Source organism: Rhinopithecus bieti, unplaced genomic scaffold, assembly GCF_001698545.2.
Source record: "Rhinopithecus bieti isolate Rb0 unplaced genomic scaffold, ASM169854v2 scaffold_11401, whole genome shotgun sequence".
NCBI lineage: Eukaryota > Metazoa > Chordata > Mammalia > Primates > Cercopithecidae > Rhinopithecus > Rhinopithecus bieti.
The window spans coordinates 2,599,277-2,615,235 of record NW_016807151.1 but is presented as its reverse complement, the minus strand read 5'-3'; the positions used below and the strand labels follow the sequence as shown (position 1 = coordinate 2,615,235).

The window sequence follows — 15,959 nt, the reverse complement described above, 5'->3', positions numbered from 1 at the left end:
GCAAGAATAGTTTAAAAACATTTAAATCATCATCTGCATAAAATGAATGTACATGTTATTTATAAGAATATGTTATATATGTATATATATTTATATTATGTATAAGAATATATTTATAGAAATATAAACTACTAGAAAATTGTATATGATGCAATATTTTATGTTATGTAATATTTTATGTACATATTTATTTATTTACAGGTAGTTTATATACCTTTAAGTCTGTGTCCATTTTTCATTTATTCTTGGTCTCCAGTTTGAACAACATTGCCTTATGGTATCACACTGATGATTTTCCCTGCTCTTCAGTTCTCTTCCGTATTGTTTGTTCATGTGTATCTTATTCCATGCTATAACGTAAGGTACTATATATGTGTTGAATTTTAAAAGAAATTGGCAGAATTTCAATGCTTTCCTATATTACTCAACATAAATATTCTATATATAGAATGAATTAGAACAAGCTATTTGTGAATCTGAAAGGTTAATCAGTGATTCTATCAATCATCTGGTTAATAGTGGTAAACTCATTCAAACTCAGTCTGTTAAAAATGAGATCCTCTGCCCTTTATCACTGAAAACCTCTTGGTTTGCCAGATTTTTCCCTTCTTTACAAATGAAAATGCTTAGTGTTTTCTGAGTTCCTTTGCACTATCTCCCACTGGATTCAGGTCACTGATTTTATCTTCAGAACACTTGGAAAGTTTATTTTGTGGTGTTTATGAGCTAATTTATTTTTATTGTAATGTTTATTTAAAATGAAACAATAAGTATACTGAAGTTTTGTGCATTTCATTTTATGAAAATGTTATCCCAAAGGGATACAGAAGAACTAAATGCAAATTTTCAAAATTTGTTGGTTTTTTGCCTGTTGCTATATCTGAGGTTGTACTTTTGTTCTGATCTTCATAATACCTCAAAAAAAAAAAAATAAGATGGATTAAGAGAAGGATGAATGGAAGAATGGATATGAGATCTATCTGATAAGGCAAGTAGATTAATAGACAAATGGAGGAATATTTGGATGCATAGGTATATATGTGTTCATTGCACAGTTTCAACTTTATGTGTTAACATTTTTATAATAAGAAGTTGGAGAAATAAAAAACAAGAAAACAGAACTGTAAGTTTTTTTTAACTTTTTTGATTAGAGGGATTATATTGCAAATTATGAATTTTTAGTTTGGCAACATCCTTTTAATGGTGTTCTTTGTTCTTCTCTTTCTCTTCCTCTCTCCCTCTCTTCCCTAAAGCTCCATTCCGACTTAGACAAGGGAGAGGGCACAGTTAAATACACCCTCTCAGGAGATGGCGCTGGCACCGTTTTTACCATCGATGAAACAACAGGGGACATTCATGCAATAAGGAGCCTAGATAGAGAAGAAAAACCTTTCTACACTCTTCGTGCTCAGGCTGTGGACATAGAAACCAGAAAGCCCCTGGAGCCTGAATCAGAATTCATCATCAAAGTGCAGGATATTAATGATAATGAGCCAAAGTTTTTGGATGGACCTTATGTTGCTACTGTTCCAGAAATGTCTCCTGTAGGTGAGTAGGCAAATCAAAATTCTGTGAGATACAACGAGACCTCTTCAACATTTAGTTTCTGCAGGTTGATGTAAACATCTTATCTGTCGTCTAAGGGTATTTTTCAATGCTAGAAAATACAATTCTTTTCATTTATTTTGTAACTTTTCGTTTGTTTGTTTGTTTTTGAGACGGAGTCTTGCTCTGTTGCCCAGGCTGGAGTGCAGTGGTGCGATCTCTGCTCACTGCAAACCCCGCCTCCCGGGTTCACGCCATTCTCCTGCCTCAGCCTCCTGAGTAGCTGGGACTACAGGCACCCGCCACCACGACCGGCTCATTTTTGTATTTTTAGTAGAGATGGGGTTTCACCATGTTAGCCAGGATGGTCTCGATCTCCTGACCTCGTGATCCGCCCTCCTCGGCCTCCCAAAGTGCTGGGATTACAGACGTGAGCCACCGTGCCCGGCCCCTACTTTTGTAACTTTTTTGTTTTTCTTTCTGCTTCATTATGAAGATAACTACAACAATATATAACATTCTTTACTGTTTTCCAACCTGTGAATTTACCTGAACTCATAGAATCCTTACGTGCTTTAAGCAAACAAAAATGTATTTTGTATTGAAATGGATTGTTATCTCAATTCCAGACACCTATATAGTGCTGGAGATACCTACCCTACGCCACGAAATACCAGATAGTAATTCTTAGCTCAAACTAAATTATCTAAAGCATGCATCATATCTGGATCTGGAAGTGGTCCAGAAACAGGTGTGTTGCATCTTTTGTAGCAGTTAATAGAGATTCTGGAAGGGTGATACTGTTTCCTTTTCGGGTTAAATAACCCATACTTGTTATGTCATCAAGTCAAGCAGCAAATGAATAATGTCAACAAATCATTATTAGAACAAATTGACAAATTACAATTACAATTATCAAATTAACAATTAGAATATAGTAGCACCATCGTTCTAAAAATTTAAATTTGATATAAGTATACATTTCCATATCAGCCTAAATTTACAAAGTCCTATAATATGTAGGATATAAGGTCAGTAAGTTAAGAATTCCGGCTTTAAAGACCATTTTAAGTTATAATTTTTATTCCTCAGTCACCACTGCTAATCCTTCAATTTATTTCAAAGTAACTTCTGGTTTTTATTACATTTGGAAGATAAAGCAACTTATCACATGTAGGTTACAACTTAAAATTTGTGTATGAGCCATTGCCCATATTTTCTAAATCGGACGTGCCTCAGAGGGTTTCTACTGCTCCTACAACCACCCAGGACATGCGATGAAGATTGTGCACACTACCCTGAGGGCAGAAGCAGGTTAGTAGCTGTAGGAGCTGTCACATGGATTTACTATAAATGCACTTGAAATTGTGTATGTGACCTTATCAGGCATTTAAGGACTATAATCTCTCCTTGACCTAAGAAATCAGCTTGAAGTAATTCACTTAGATTTCAAATTTTAATGTGGATACCCAAGGCTGCAAATCTGTTATTCAGTACCTGCTACACTTTTGGGGTTGCCTATTTTATGCACTGTTATGATTGCTAGAAATTTAGAAGTCCAATTGGAAAGAAGCATATCTTGTTAGAAAAAAGTCCCAGAAAACGAGGGAGGCTACATTTTAACTGTGTCTTGATTTTACAGGGGGAAAAAAAAGTTAATATTTTGAGGAAAAAATAAGGCTTTTAAGATGACATGCTATATAGTAGACAAATAGTTTAACTCAGTGCCTGCTTCATGTACACTGGATATGTTAACATGAATTTATGACCTCCAGTGACATTTTATTACCAAAACAGCTTCCTTAAAGCAAACACACACACATGCCTCTACAGTATTGGAAAATTCTGTCTCATTAGATAAAACAATTAGGATTTTTCTTGTGCCGACTGGAAAAACTAGGGCTGCAGAGTTGGAGCTTTCATGTAAGGAGTTTGCAGCTCATATCCAAAGAGAGACGTATATTTGGAAAGTCAAAAGTGTAGGTAAGTGAGAAAGTAGAGTAGTTTCAGCTTTTGCAGTTGGAGTGGGATATAATTTACTATGTTGTCATAAGGTATTGGAAAGATCTTTGGAAGAATAGATTCTTAAGGTGTTTTCTCACTTGCCCTTACTGAAATTTCCCACTGGGCCTTCAACACAATTCCAGTAAATACTTAAATTGATTTTCAATGCACTGCTTTCTTTCACTTTTATTTATTTATTTGGAAACTGGGTCTCGGTCTGTTGCCCTGGCTGGAGTTCAATGGCCCAATCTTAGCTCACTGAAGCCTTAAATTCCTGGGCTGAAGGGATCCCCCTACCTCAGCCTCCTTAGTAGCCAGACGTGTGCCACCCAGCCTGGCCAATTTATTTTATTTTATTTTATTTTATTTTATTTTATTTACTTTTTGTAGAGAAGGGATCTAGCTGTGTTGCCCAGGCTGTTCTCAAATAGTTCTGGCCTCAAATGATCCCTCCACCTTGGCTTCCCAGAGCACTGGGATTATAGTCATGAGCCACCCTGCTGGCTCCTTTTTTATTTTTAAAAACAGAAGGGTATTTCTTTTGAATGTGAAATATTACGCATTGTATGAGTTAGTCTAAGTGTTTTTATACTAAATTTACATAATATATACTTTTCAAGTAAGTACAAAGAGATATAAACACTGCTTATGAATTGAATGTTAAAAATTAAATCTCTGTGCATTACTTTTGCCTTTCCCCATAATCTCACATATACACATAAAACAAAAAACAAAATACCCAGTTACAGTTGTGGTATCTGCTGTTCCTGCCTTGAAATTTCCAGTTTACAGCTAACCAACAACTACTGTGCATCCAGAACTTACATCTATGTTCCTAGAGTACTTGAACCCCATTCTCAAGTGCATCCTTCTTACTAGGTGGAAATGGTTCAGTGTTGTACTAATGTAAGAAAAGATTATGTTTTTCTCTACTTTTTTTCCTCTCATATACTCTAGGCAATTCTCCCTCTGTAACATTTTCCTGAGAATACTAAAATGATTTTTAATCAAGACCAGATGGAACTTTGTATGGTATATTGACAGTATACCAATTGTTGTGACAAATCTCACTGCCTGTTGTAGGTATCAGTGTTTGAGGTATTCCCTATGAAATAACTTTTCTGTCCCAATAATTGAGAATGCTACTGTTTCATTTCCCAAAAAAATGGAAACATTAATCAATTAAAAGTGCATACAGTGAAATAACTTATTTTGTAACATAAAAAGGAAGATGAAGAAATATTGCAACATTGAGATGAAGTTTAACAGTAATGGATTATATATCCAGAAATATGAACAATAAACCTGCAATGAAAATTTACTAATGCTACTAATTTTCACTTGTGTAAAGTGAACATTACAAAAAACATAGTGTACAAAGGGAGAATAGTGGTGGGTAGGGTGGATCAAGATTTCAGAGGAAAATCAATATTTAAGACTTACAGCACTATGGAATATATTTAATTTTCCTAAAGTTGAAGAAAATTCCAGTGAATCTATGAATTGTTTAAGAGAAAGGTCACTCTGTTACTGACTTCTGCTACATCTAATATTCCAGGGAAGTAATATTTAGAGATAAAAAAGCTTTTACTCTGACCTCTGGAAAGCACTTATTGATCCAGATATTCCCAAACTCAAAGTAAATCCTTGGAGACAAATTGGGACTTTATGAATGTGGACTTAATTCTTTAAGATCACTAGAGCAACAATAAATTACAGGAATGTACCCTCTTTAATATCTGATGATTATGCATAAGTGGGGTGTGCAGTTTTAAGTTACTTTTCCTAGAGTGCTGAAAGGTTTAGAGTGTAAAATCCATACTCAATTTGTATCATCTTCCTCTGCTTGAGCTATGCCACCTTGAGTCATCTGATTTGACTATTTATAATTAGATTCCTAACCTATGATATGATATAGTAGATGTCAATAGTGACTCATGATTTATGTAAGTCTTACATTTTCTAAGCAGTAGTCGGGTGCCATGTGATCTAACTAAAAATTTGTATTTCTTATTTTATTTAACAATTACAATAACACCAATGCAGTATTATTCACTGTTGGATTTTTTTTTCAATGTGAAAACTTAATAACCCCTGTGGATAAGGAAGTAATAATGATTCTTAGGCGCTTTAGAACCAAATTAATCAGAATTTAATATACCATTTTGTTTAGGTGTCATGGCTGCTAAAACAACTTTGAGAAAGTTAAACTTAGCTTGCAATCTTAGATGATCTACTTAAGAGTTTGGAATATTTATATTATATTATTTGAAAATGGGGAGGCTTGCTTAAAGGAAACCTGAAGGATAAGCATCTTTCATTCAATATCTTCAAAAGAAAATTTAGCTGACATTTAAATAAGAAAAGATACACCTAAAATAAAGTAGAACACTGGCTTAATAAAAATAGTGAACAGGTTCTCCCTAGCTTTTCTTTTTTTCTCTTAACTCTATCTTATTTTACATGAAATTTTGGGAGAAATGCTAAGATGAAATTTTGGTGGAGTTTTCAGAGGTTATTTAACCAGAAACTATTTTCTTTTCTTTTTTTTTTTTTGAGATGGAGTCTCACTCTGTTGCCCAGGCTGGAGTGTAGTGGTGTGATCTTGGCTCACTGCAACCTCTACCTCCCAGGTTCAAGTGATTCTCTTGCCCCAGTCTCTTGAGTCACTGGGATTACATGTGTGCACCACCACACTCAGCTAATTTTTGTATTTTTAGAAGAGATGGGGTTTTGCCACATTGGCCAGGCTGGTCTAGAACTCCTGACCTCAAGAGGTTGGCCTACCTTGGCCTCCCGAAGTGCTGGAATTACAGGCGTGAACCACCGTGCCCAGACAGCCAGAGACCACTTGCTGTGTGGCCATATTTAAATAGTCCAAGAAGGAAAAGTGAAGACTGTGTTTGTACTTTACATTAATGAACTATTATAATTTAGAAACATATGTAAGTCTCCACACTTCCTTATTTTCACAAAAATGCCATAGAGAGACAAATCAAGATATAATAAACTAGATATATTCTGTTATCCTGTGAGCCAGCCATGGAAACAGAGAGCAGCTCAATTAGTATCAGAGGAACAGGTGAATTATCATCTGCTTCTATCTGTGCCCTAAAAGCAGATTTTTTTCAGAAGCTTGAAGACAGAATGTCAACTATTTATTTTCTACACATAAAGACATTCTCCTTGTGCAATCAAAATACAATGTTTAAAATCAGGAAATTCGCATTAATGTATTATTGCAGTCTAATCCTTCAGCCCTATTCAAGCATTAGCACTTGTCTCAATAGTGTCTTATAAAACAAAAAGTTAAAGTTCAAGATCAAACATTGTATTAAAATTTTAGGTCTGTTTAGTTTCCTCCAATCTGAAATAGGTTCATATCTTGTATTGGCTTCCATGACTCTAATATTTTTGAAGATTTCTACCAAGTTATTTTTTAGAATGGTCCTCCCATCTTGAATATGTGTGATGTTTCCTCATGTATGAATGAAGCATATACATTTTTGTCAGAAATATCCCAAAAGCAATTTTTGTACTCTCGTCATTGTGTTCTATTGGGTGGGCCATGGTTTTTGATTTGTCTCATTACTGATGATCGTTATTTTTATTATTTGATAAAGGTTGTGTATAACTTATCTATTATGGCATAATACATTAACCAAAACCTTAGCAGTGTAAAACAGAGATACTTAAGTTTCTCATAGGAATGGCTCTATTGAGTACCTCTGTCTCAAGGCTTCTCAACAGATTGTAGCTACCTTGTTGGCTGGGATTGTGGTCTGATCTAAAGGCTTAGTTAGGGGCTGGTAGAAATCGTCTATCTGTGATTATTTGCAGGCCTCAGTTCTTTGCTATATGGACCTCACAGGCCTACATCATAACGTGGCAGCTGGCTTTCCCCAGAATGAGCTACCCAAAAAAGAGCTAGACAGAGAGAAAACTCTCTGATTGAAGCCATAGTCTATTTATAACCTAATCTTGAAAGTGACATTGCATCCCTTCTGCCATATTCTACAAGCAGGTGCAACCCGAATACAAGAAAGCTGGGATCATTGAGGGCCCTCCTACAGTCTACCTACCACTGTCTATACTTTGGCTCTCAATGATTCATGTTGCTTTTTCATGCAATATGTTCTCATCCCCTTCCTAGGACCCCAACATTTTCAGCCCCCTATAGCATCAGCTCAAAGTCCAGAAGCTCTTCATCTAAATCAAGTCCAGATGGGGAAGTGATCTTTGGGTTTAATTCTTTTTTTTCTCTCTTTTTTTAAATTTTTTACTTTTAGTTCTGGAGTACCTGTGCAGGATGTGCAGGTTTGTTACATTGATAAACATGTGCCTCAGTGGTTTGCTGCACCTATCAACACATCACCTAGGTATTAGGCCCAGCATGCATTAGCTATTTTTCCTAATGCTCCCCGGCCCTCAACCCCACCTCCCATCAGGCCCCAGTGTGTGTTGTTCTCCACCCCGTGTCCATGAGTTCTTATTGTTCAGCTCCCACTTATAAGTGACAAGATGTGGTGTTTGTCTGTTCCGGCATTAGTTTGCTGAAGATAATGGCTTCCAGCTTCATCTATGTCCCTGCAAAGGACATGATCTCATTTCCTTTTTGTGGCGACATAGTATTTCATAGTGTATATTTTCTTAATCCAGATTAGTGATACTAAAGAGGCCAGTTACTTACTACACATTCACCAAAAATGCAGTGGTAAAACAGGCACAAAATAATATCTCTAGACATTCCTGTTGGAAAAAAAAATGGGAAAATGCACAAACTAAAGGAATTATTGGTCCACCACATTTTAAAATCCCAGTGGTAAATGTTGCAAGTCATTTGATTATATTCAACATCTGTGAATAATTATTCATGCCTCTCAGTTCTGACCTCTAGGCTCTTTGTTCTGCCTTTTGAGTTATTCTTTTCTTCTCCCATGAAATACAGTTTGTACTTGCAATAGTACATGGGTGTTGAACTTGTTAAAAGTTCATATCCTTTTGTTCAGATCCAACTATCATTTCCTAGTTGTATGTAGTTGTGTGGGTTATTTCTCCTCCTTTTAAGTTGATTTTCTCACACTTTATGAGCAGGGTTATTGCAAGTAGCAAGAAGAAAGTGTATATTTACCATTTGCCACAATCCCTGGGGAAGTGCAGTCAATACATTGGAAAGGGTCCTCATAAGAGTTTGATGATCATTCTCAGAAAGAGTAGCCAGAGAAAGTCTAAATGCTAAAGGTTCCAGTTAATTATCTTCTTCCCTTTTCTCGTATTCTCTCCATCTGACACATGAGCTCAATATTTACCATTGCCCTTTCTACAAATTTAACCACGTTTGTTTAAAAACATAATGACCTTCTACCCCAATTTGCATTTTCTTTGGTGTAGAGGACGCCTTTACCTTGATGTGTGGAGACAAGCCATTGATTTGTAAGAAACACCAATTATCAGGTTCCACTTGTGCTTCACAATCTGCTGAGTTGCTTTAACACATTTGATGAAATTGAGTAAGGCCTTGTGATCTCTCCTGTGTCAGCCGTGAAGTGTCCACCGCACGCAGCGTGGCAGAATTATTTTCAGTGCCATAGGATGTTATGGCTGTGTGTGCAGGGAGCATTTTATGCGTCTGTTTGATTCCTATGTTTTTATTAGTGGTGCAATTGCAAAGGTAATGCTATTGACACTTTTTGTGTGGCCTTGAGAGAAGAGTATGAATTGTTTTAGTAGCAGCACAGCGTGTCCCTAAACATAAACCATGCTGTATTGATAGTTACTTTAGCAGCCACTGATCAGCAATAAATGTTAAAAATTAACAAGAAGTTCCTTTTATTTTGAAACCACCAAATGACTCTAAGCATTAAATATATTTTAGCAGGAGTTGCTTCTCGGCCACAGAGTGGTTCAAAATATTAAACATATTTTCAAAGTATTACTCCTTCCCCAGCCTCCAAGTGGTTGTAAACATTAAATATGTTTTATAAAAACCGCTTTGCCAGCTACTGGCAAGATAGCTATGAACATCATTTTTCTCTAAAGTTGCCTTCCAGCTGCGGGACTATTTTCCTTATTTGCTCTATTCTATTTATATTTTGTACACAAAAGCAGGCAAGAGGCTACGTTGGCCCAGTTGTCTCTTGCTTTATGATAAGTGATTGTGGGAGAGAAGTCTTACCTCCGTAAAACCCTGCTGGCCACAGGAGCTTGCTGAAGTTCAATTGCTGCTACTGAATATTTCATATAGATGTCAGCTGTGTCTTCCAAGATAATTTTTGTTTTTCATTGTGTAATGTGTTGAGGCATAAAGATAGGCATGCACTAACATCAGCATTAAGAAAAATAACTTGAAGCAACCAGACAATGATGAATTATACCCACTGATTCAGGTGAAAATACTCCGTGAAAAGAACAGACTCAAATGGCAGGACTAGTAGGTTAATGAGGTCTTTAGCCCAAACATGATGAAAGACTTGGAACCTCTGTCTGGAAATCATCCAGTGTGACAACTGCATGCAATTCAAAAAGAGTGAAGAGTATGTCCCTACATAAAGGTCTATCCAGGACTTAGACCAGGAAATATTTTAATTTAAACAAATTCACAGTGAAAATAATGTGTGTCCCCTGAGTGAATTGAAAAATAAATTATCTCTATCATCTCAGGCCCAGTAATTCATCATCAGGCCAAATAATTAATTACTCAGGAAGGCTTTGATTTCGATGGGAGCCAAGTGTTTTCCAAATAGTGTAGTACTGTATCTTGCCAAATGTTTTATTTTAGGTGTATGTTCAACAGATTCAAATATTCATCAATACCTATGTGACAGGCACTATTTTAGGTACTGGAGCTAGAACTTGAGCAAAAAAGACAAAAATTCCTCCTCTCAGGAAGCTTTTACTCCAAAGGCCTCCTGCAGGGGCAGCAAGCTAAGCTCTGTCAGCTAAATTCAACATATCATCTGTTTTTATTGGAACAGTTAGACTTATTCAGTTCAGTTCTGTGTTGTCTATGGCTGCTTTCACACCACAATGGAAGAGCTGGCAACAGAGACCATATGGGCTGCAAAGACTAAAATATTTACTATCTGGTCCTTCACAGAAAAATATGTTGACCCATTACATAGTAGATTGAGTTTGAGAGAGGAGATTAGGGTAAGGCCAACTTTTTAAATTGAGCTATGAGGAAAAGTGTTTTTTTCTCCCTAAAATTACCTCTTCCAAAATAAATAAATAAATAAAATAAAATAAAGACAATGGCATGACCCCAGGTAAAATGAAGGGTAAAAGTGAGGACCGCACTAATACATATGTATCAGCATGAAATCAGATGTTGCTATTTAGTTCCTGCTGAAAGTGTTGGTTTGGCTTTATTAAAATCACTTAAACACAGTCTTTCAATGTTATAGATTCATGGTAAAGGTTTCTTTTCTTTTGTTAATTTTAAAATTTCTCTGCAAAATTATTCCTCACACAATTATGTAACTTTACATTTTCCATTAAAACTAAAACTAAAATATAGAAAGAACAAGTCTATATTGGATTCAAATATTCATTTTCCATCTTCATTCTCAGGATTCATATTTGGTTGCCTCATTGAGATATAAGTATGTTGAATAAAATGTAAAATTGCTGAAAGCAAAATTTTAAAAACTCACCAGTATTGATAATTATCACCAAATAATTATTACAGAAAACTTCCTCGGAAAGTAAAATTAGAGTGAAGGTATCAAGGTTGGCACTATTTTCATTCCCGACCAAGAAACTGACACCTGAAAATTTAAAAAAATCAGAGTCTGCAGTTTTACAAATAATTAACAAAATGAACATCAAAATATGGTGCAATTTGTGTAACTAGCAAAGGCACGCAACGAAAAAGAAATATGTCAATTAAACTGTCAACCATGTTAATTTTGCCTCTGAGAAAAACATTGTCATGGGATAATTTCGTGAAATGCTTTGATGACAAGAAAATGCCAAAATGTGATTAGTTTCTTCAAAATTCAACAGAAACAAGAAAGCAGTTGGTGGCAGCCGAAACAACCAATGGTCTTTTCTAAAATATACCCGTTTTTTCTTCTCTTTTGCCTGTGTTTAATCAATAGCACACATTTTGTTTGACAGTGAAATGATTCATACTGAAAACGTCAACATCACAAAAACTTAGCAGAAACTTTGCTGTGAGCTTAGAATATACACTTCTATTTCCCCCAAACTTTTAAAAAATAGAATTAGTATGTCTGAAAGAATTTGTTATCTTCATGAAATAATGTATTTTTCTTATTAGCATTAAGTGGTTATTTAGCTAAAGGCCAGAATTAGAAGCAACTCACTCATATATTTATATTTCTGTTGTCAAATATATTTACTTAGAGTTTAAACCAAGATATATTTTATTTATTGTTCTCATCACTGCCTGTTAGTCAGCATGGATATTTTAAAATTTTACCAGGTCGTGTAAATTTTACTACCTATATTTCTTATTCCTGTTTGTTTAGAAAATAATCTAGTCTATACCTAAGCTAACACATAATCCTAAACATTGGAAATACAAAGATGAGTATGAAGAATTCACTTTCTAGTAAGTTTCAGATTTTACAAATGGCTGCTTAGATATAATGCATAAATATAATGTATTTTTTAAAAATATGTCTTGTTTATGCATTACTTGNATATATTTATATTTCTGTTGTCAAATATATTTACTTAGAGTTTAAACCAAGATATATTTTATTTATTGTTCTCATCACTGCCTGTTAGTCAGCATGGATATTTTAAAATTTTACCAGGTCGTGTAAATTTTACTACCTATATTTCTTATTCCTGTTTGTTTAGAAAAATAATCTAGTCTATACCTAAGCTAACACATAATCCTAAACATTGGAAATACAAAGATGAGTATGAAGAATTCACTTTCTAGTAAGTTTCAGATTTTTACAAATGGCTGCTTAGATATAATGCATAAATATAATGTATTTTTTAAAAATATGTCTTGTTTATGCATTACTTGAACCATAACTGATCCCCATTTCTAGTCAAAAAGAACACTGTCTCCATATGTTAATCTTTAATACAACAAAAGCAGGCTTAGCTTAATGAGAAACTTATTAGAGTAAAATAGTTCTTTTTGTTTTTTATTTTTATTTTATTTTATTTTATTTTATTTTTTACAATAAGAAGATTATAATTTGGTAAACAGCAGGAGAAGAAAGACTTCCAAAGTTTGTTTTATGGGTCAATGTATTTGTTTTTCCTGAGGGTGACTAGTGCTAATTCTAGAAAGGCAGAATGCTGTAGGAAAAACAAAATAAGCTCTGAAGTACAAAATATTTGGATTCAAACTTTGGGGAAGGATGGGGAAGTGTTTAGAAAAGTGCTTCCTTATGTAAAACTTAGCTGATAAGTACTATATTTCACTGAAATTGCTGTTATAATAATTGAAAAGATTATTATTGGAAAACAACATCAGCAAAACTAAACCCTAGACGAGTTTAAATAAGTGCCAGCCATTTTTTTCCTATGGGGATTTAGAGTTGAAGTAGGTATCTTCAGTTACTTTTCTTTATCCTCATTCTTATTCTTATAATTTCTCCTAATAAGTCACCTAAGAAGGGCATTTAAATAAGTGCTAGCCATTTTCTTCTGTGGGGTTTAGAGTTGAAATGGATGTCTTCAATTACTTTTCTTCTCTATTATCATTCTTATGCTTATAATTTTTCCCAATAAGTCACCTAAGAAGGGGATTCTAGAAACAACTCTTTCCAAGAATACATATTGTTTTAAGAAGTATCAGTTACCCAAAATATTTGAATATAAACTAGGAAAACAGGAGAGGGAGATTATGGTATAAACAAGGAATTACTGTACAGTAATATGTCTAGTGGACGTGAAAAGTAATGACTGACAATTTGAATTCGCAAAGATGGACCAAACAAATACATTTATTTCTTCTTTATTCCAAATTACCATTGAAATAGTAAAATATAGTACTTATTAAAATAACTATGGAAAGTTGAGAAGAATTCTACCAACAGACTAAAGAATAAGCAATTTCTGAAGGACGTAAGTCATATCAGAGGCAGTTTGGTCTTTGGCCATAAAAGAATTATTGGAGGGACTTGCCTTTTCACCATAAACAATAAGACTGGGCAACATATATTAGGAAACAGGTTTTATGCATCAAACAAGAAATACAAAATTTTCATACTCAAGAGAAAGAAAGCCATGAGGTAAGCACCACATTTAACCAGAGCATGTGATTAGGGGCACTTTTTCTACCATTAAACAAGGAGGCAGACTCTAAAAATAATGAGTTTAGAGGAAGAGATTAAAGCTTAAAGCTCTTATTTTGTAGGTTGTCTGCTTATTTGTTGATAGGTTTCTTTTGCTGTGCAGAAGCTCTTAGTTTAAATAGGTTCCAAAAAGAGGTAGGGGTAGAGTGACAAGAGCCAAGGAACTTTCTGGTAGGTATTCAGTTCACTAACCGGGTGACAGGATCAGTGGAAGCCCAAACAGTAGCAGCAAGCAATAAAACCTTGTAACAAACCTGCGAATATACCCCCTGAATCTAAAACTAAAATTAAATATATGTCTATATCATCGATATCATCTCTATCTATCTATCTTTCTATCTATCTATCTATCTATCTATCTATCTATCTATCTATCTATTTATCTATCATCTATCTGTATTTGTAAATAGCTTAAAGTTGCTTAAGTGGCTGATGAGAGCTGCTGAAGTGTCTGAAATTTGTATAGGAAGGGAAACAGAGGCACGAGGCAGGCCTACAGAAGCCAGAATAAGCATTTGGCACCAATTTCCTCAAAAGCTGCTCTATACATGAGCAGGGTTAACATCTGCAAGACCTGCTGAAAGCAGATACTGTGGGAATAAGACAGTATCTTATTCCTAGTAACAGGACAAGGAGATGTAACAGGACAAGGAGATGTTGGAGTTATTGACTAGCCACAGGGAAGATATTTCACAGAATATTCCAGGCATTAAGAACAAGGACTATTTTTTTCAGTAAAGACTATGTCCTATATTTAAGAACAAAAATGAAAGAGAGTTTCCTTAACAAATAATGAAACCAGGCATCGCAGATCAAAAGGATCGGTTAGCCACTTAACAGTTTTCAAAGGACTACCTTAGGGCCCTTTACAAGAAGACAACATCTAGATTTTCTGCAATGTATTAGTCAAAAATACAAGTTATGCAAAGAAACAGGGAAATTTAATCAATAATCAAGATGAAAAAAGCAGTCAATAGAACATACATCAAAATGACTCAGGCATTGAAATCAACAGATATCTATTATGAATATGTCCTGAGACTATGGAGATATTGTCACAGTGAGGACAAAAAAGGAAATTTTGAGTAATGAACATTTTTGAAGTAACAAGTGCAAAATATATAGTGAAAGAGTCACTGGCAGGGTATACTCTCAGGTTTCAGCTATCTGCAAAACAGACAAATAACATTGAAAACCATTTTTGAATTTACCTAATCTCAGATAAAAGAGGAAAATGACTAAAATAAGAGATTGAATGACATGGGATATCAAGCCAACAAACCTATACACAAATGAAGTCTCAGAAGGATGAGTCAGAAAATGGGAAAGAAAAAAAATATATTTGAAGAAATAATTGCCAGTGTTTTCAAATTTTAATGCAAAATTTCAATGCAGAGATCCAAGAACATCAAACCAACAAGAATACATGTATGAAGGATATAAAGCCAATAGCATAATTAAAATGAAATACTGAAAAATATCCATTTACTCTAAGGAAGGTAACACTGAACCTGTGAAGAAAGAAATATCAACAACCAAGGGAAGAAAACAACACCCAAATAAGAATATAGTAGGCAAGTAGTAACATGGTAATTTCACAACACTCACATCACTGATTAAATGTAAATGGATTGAACATGTATATTAGTTTCCTAGGGTTATGTAACAAAGTACCATAGACTGGGTGGCTCAAGCAACAAAAATGTATTATTTCAAGTCCTGAAGGCTGGAAGTCTGAATTCAAGGTACTGGTTCTTTTAAAGACTGTGAAGAAAAATCTGTTCTAGATGTCTCTCCATGACTTTTAGATGGCTTGCTTCATGTTCATATGTTGTGCTTTCTGGTGGCATTTCTGTGTCCAAATTTCCCCCTTTTATAAGGCCACCAGTCACACTGGATTAGGGCCACTCTAATGATCCCATTTTGACTTGATTACATCTATGAAGATCCTATCTTTAAATAAGGTCACATCCTTAATTACTGGGGAAAGGACTTAAACATATGTTTTTTGGCGGACTACAATTCAACCTATAACACACTCAAATTAAGAGCTAGCAACTTTGAGACTGGATTAAAAAAGGACAAAACTACATGCTCTGCACTATGAATGCATTTTAAACATAT

At 34.7% G+C, this 15,959-nt stretch overlaps 1 protein-coding gene across 1 annotated transcript in view; it reads left to right on the top strand.

Annotated features, from left to right (window-relative positions):
* The window catches only part of LOC108534844 (cadherin-12-like), a 461,181-nt gene that overhangs the window by 246,675 nt on the left and 198,547 nt on the right, over positions 1–15,959 (top strand). The window contains exon 3 of the mRNA XM_017880401.1: positions 1,254–1,548. Coding sequence (XP_017735890.1) covers positions 1,254–1,548 — 295 coding nt within the window. The remainder of the gene's footprint in view (positions 1–1,253; positions 1,549–15,959) is intronic.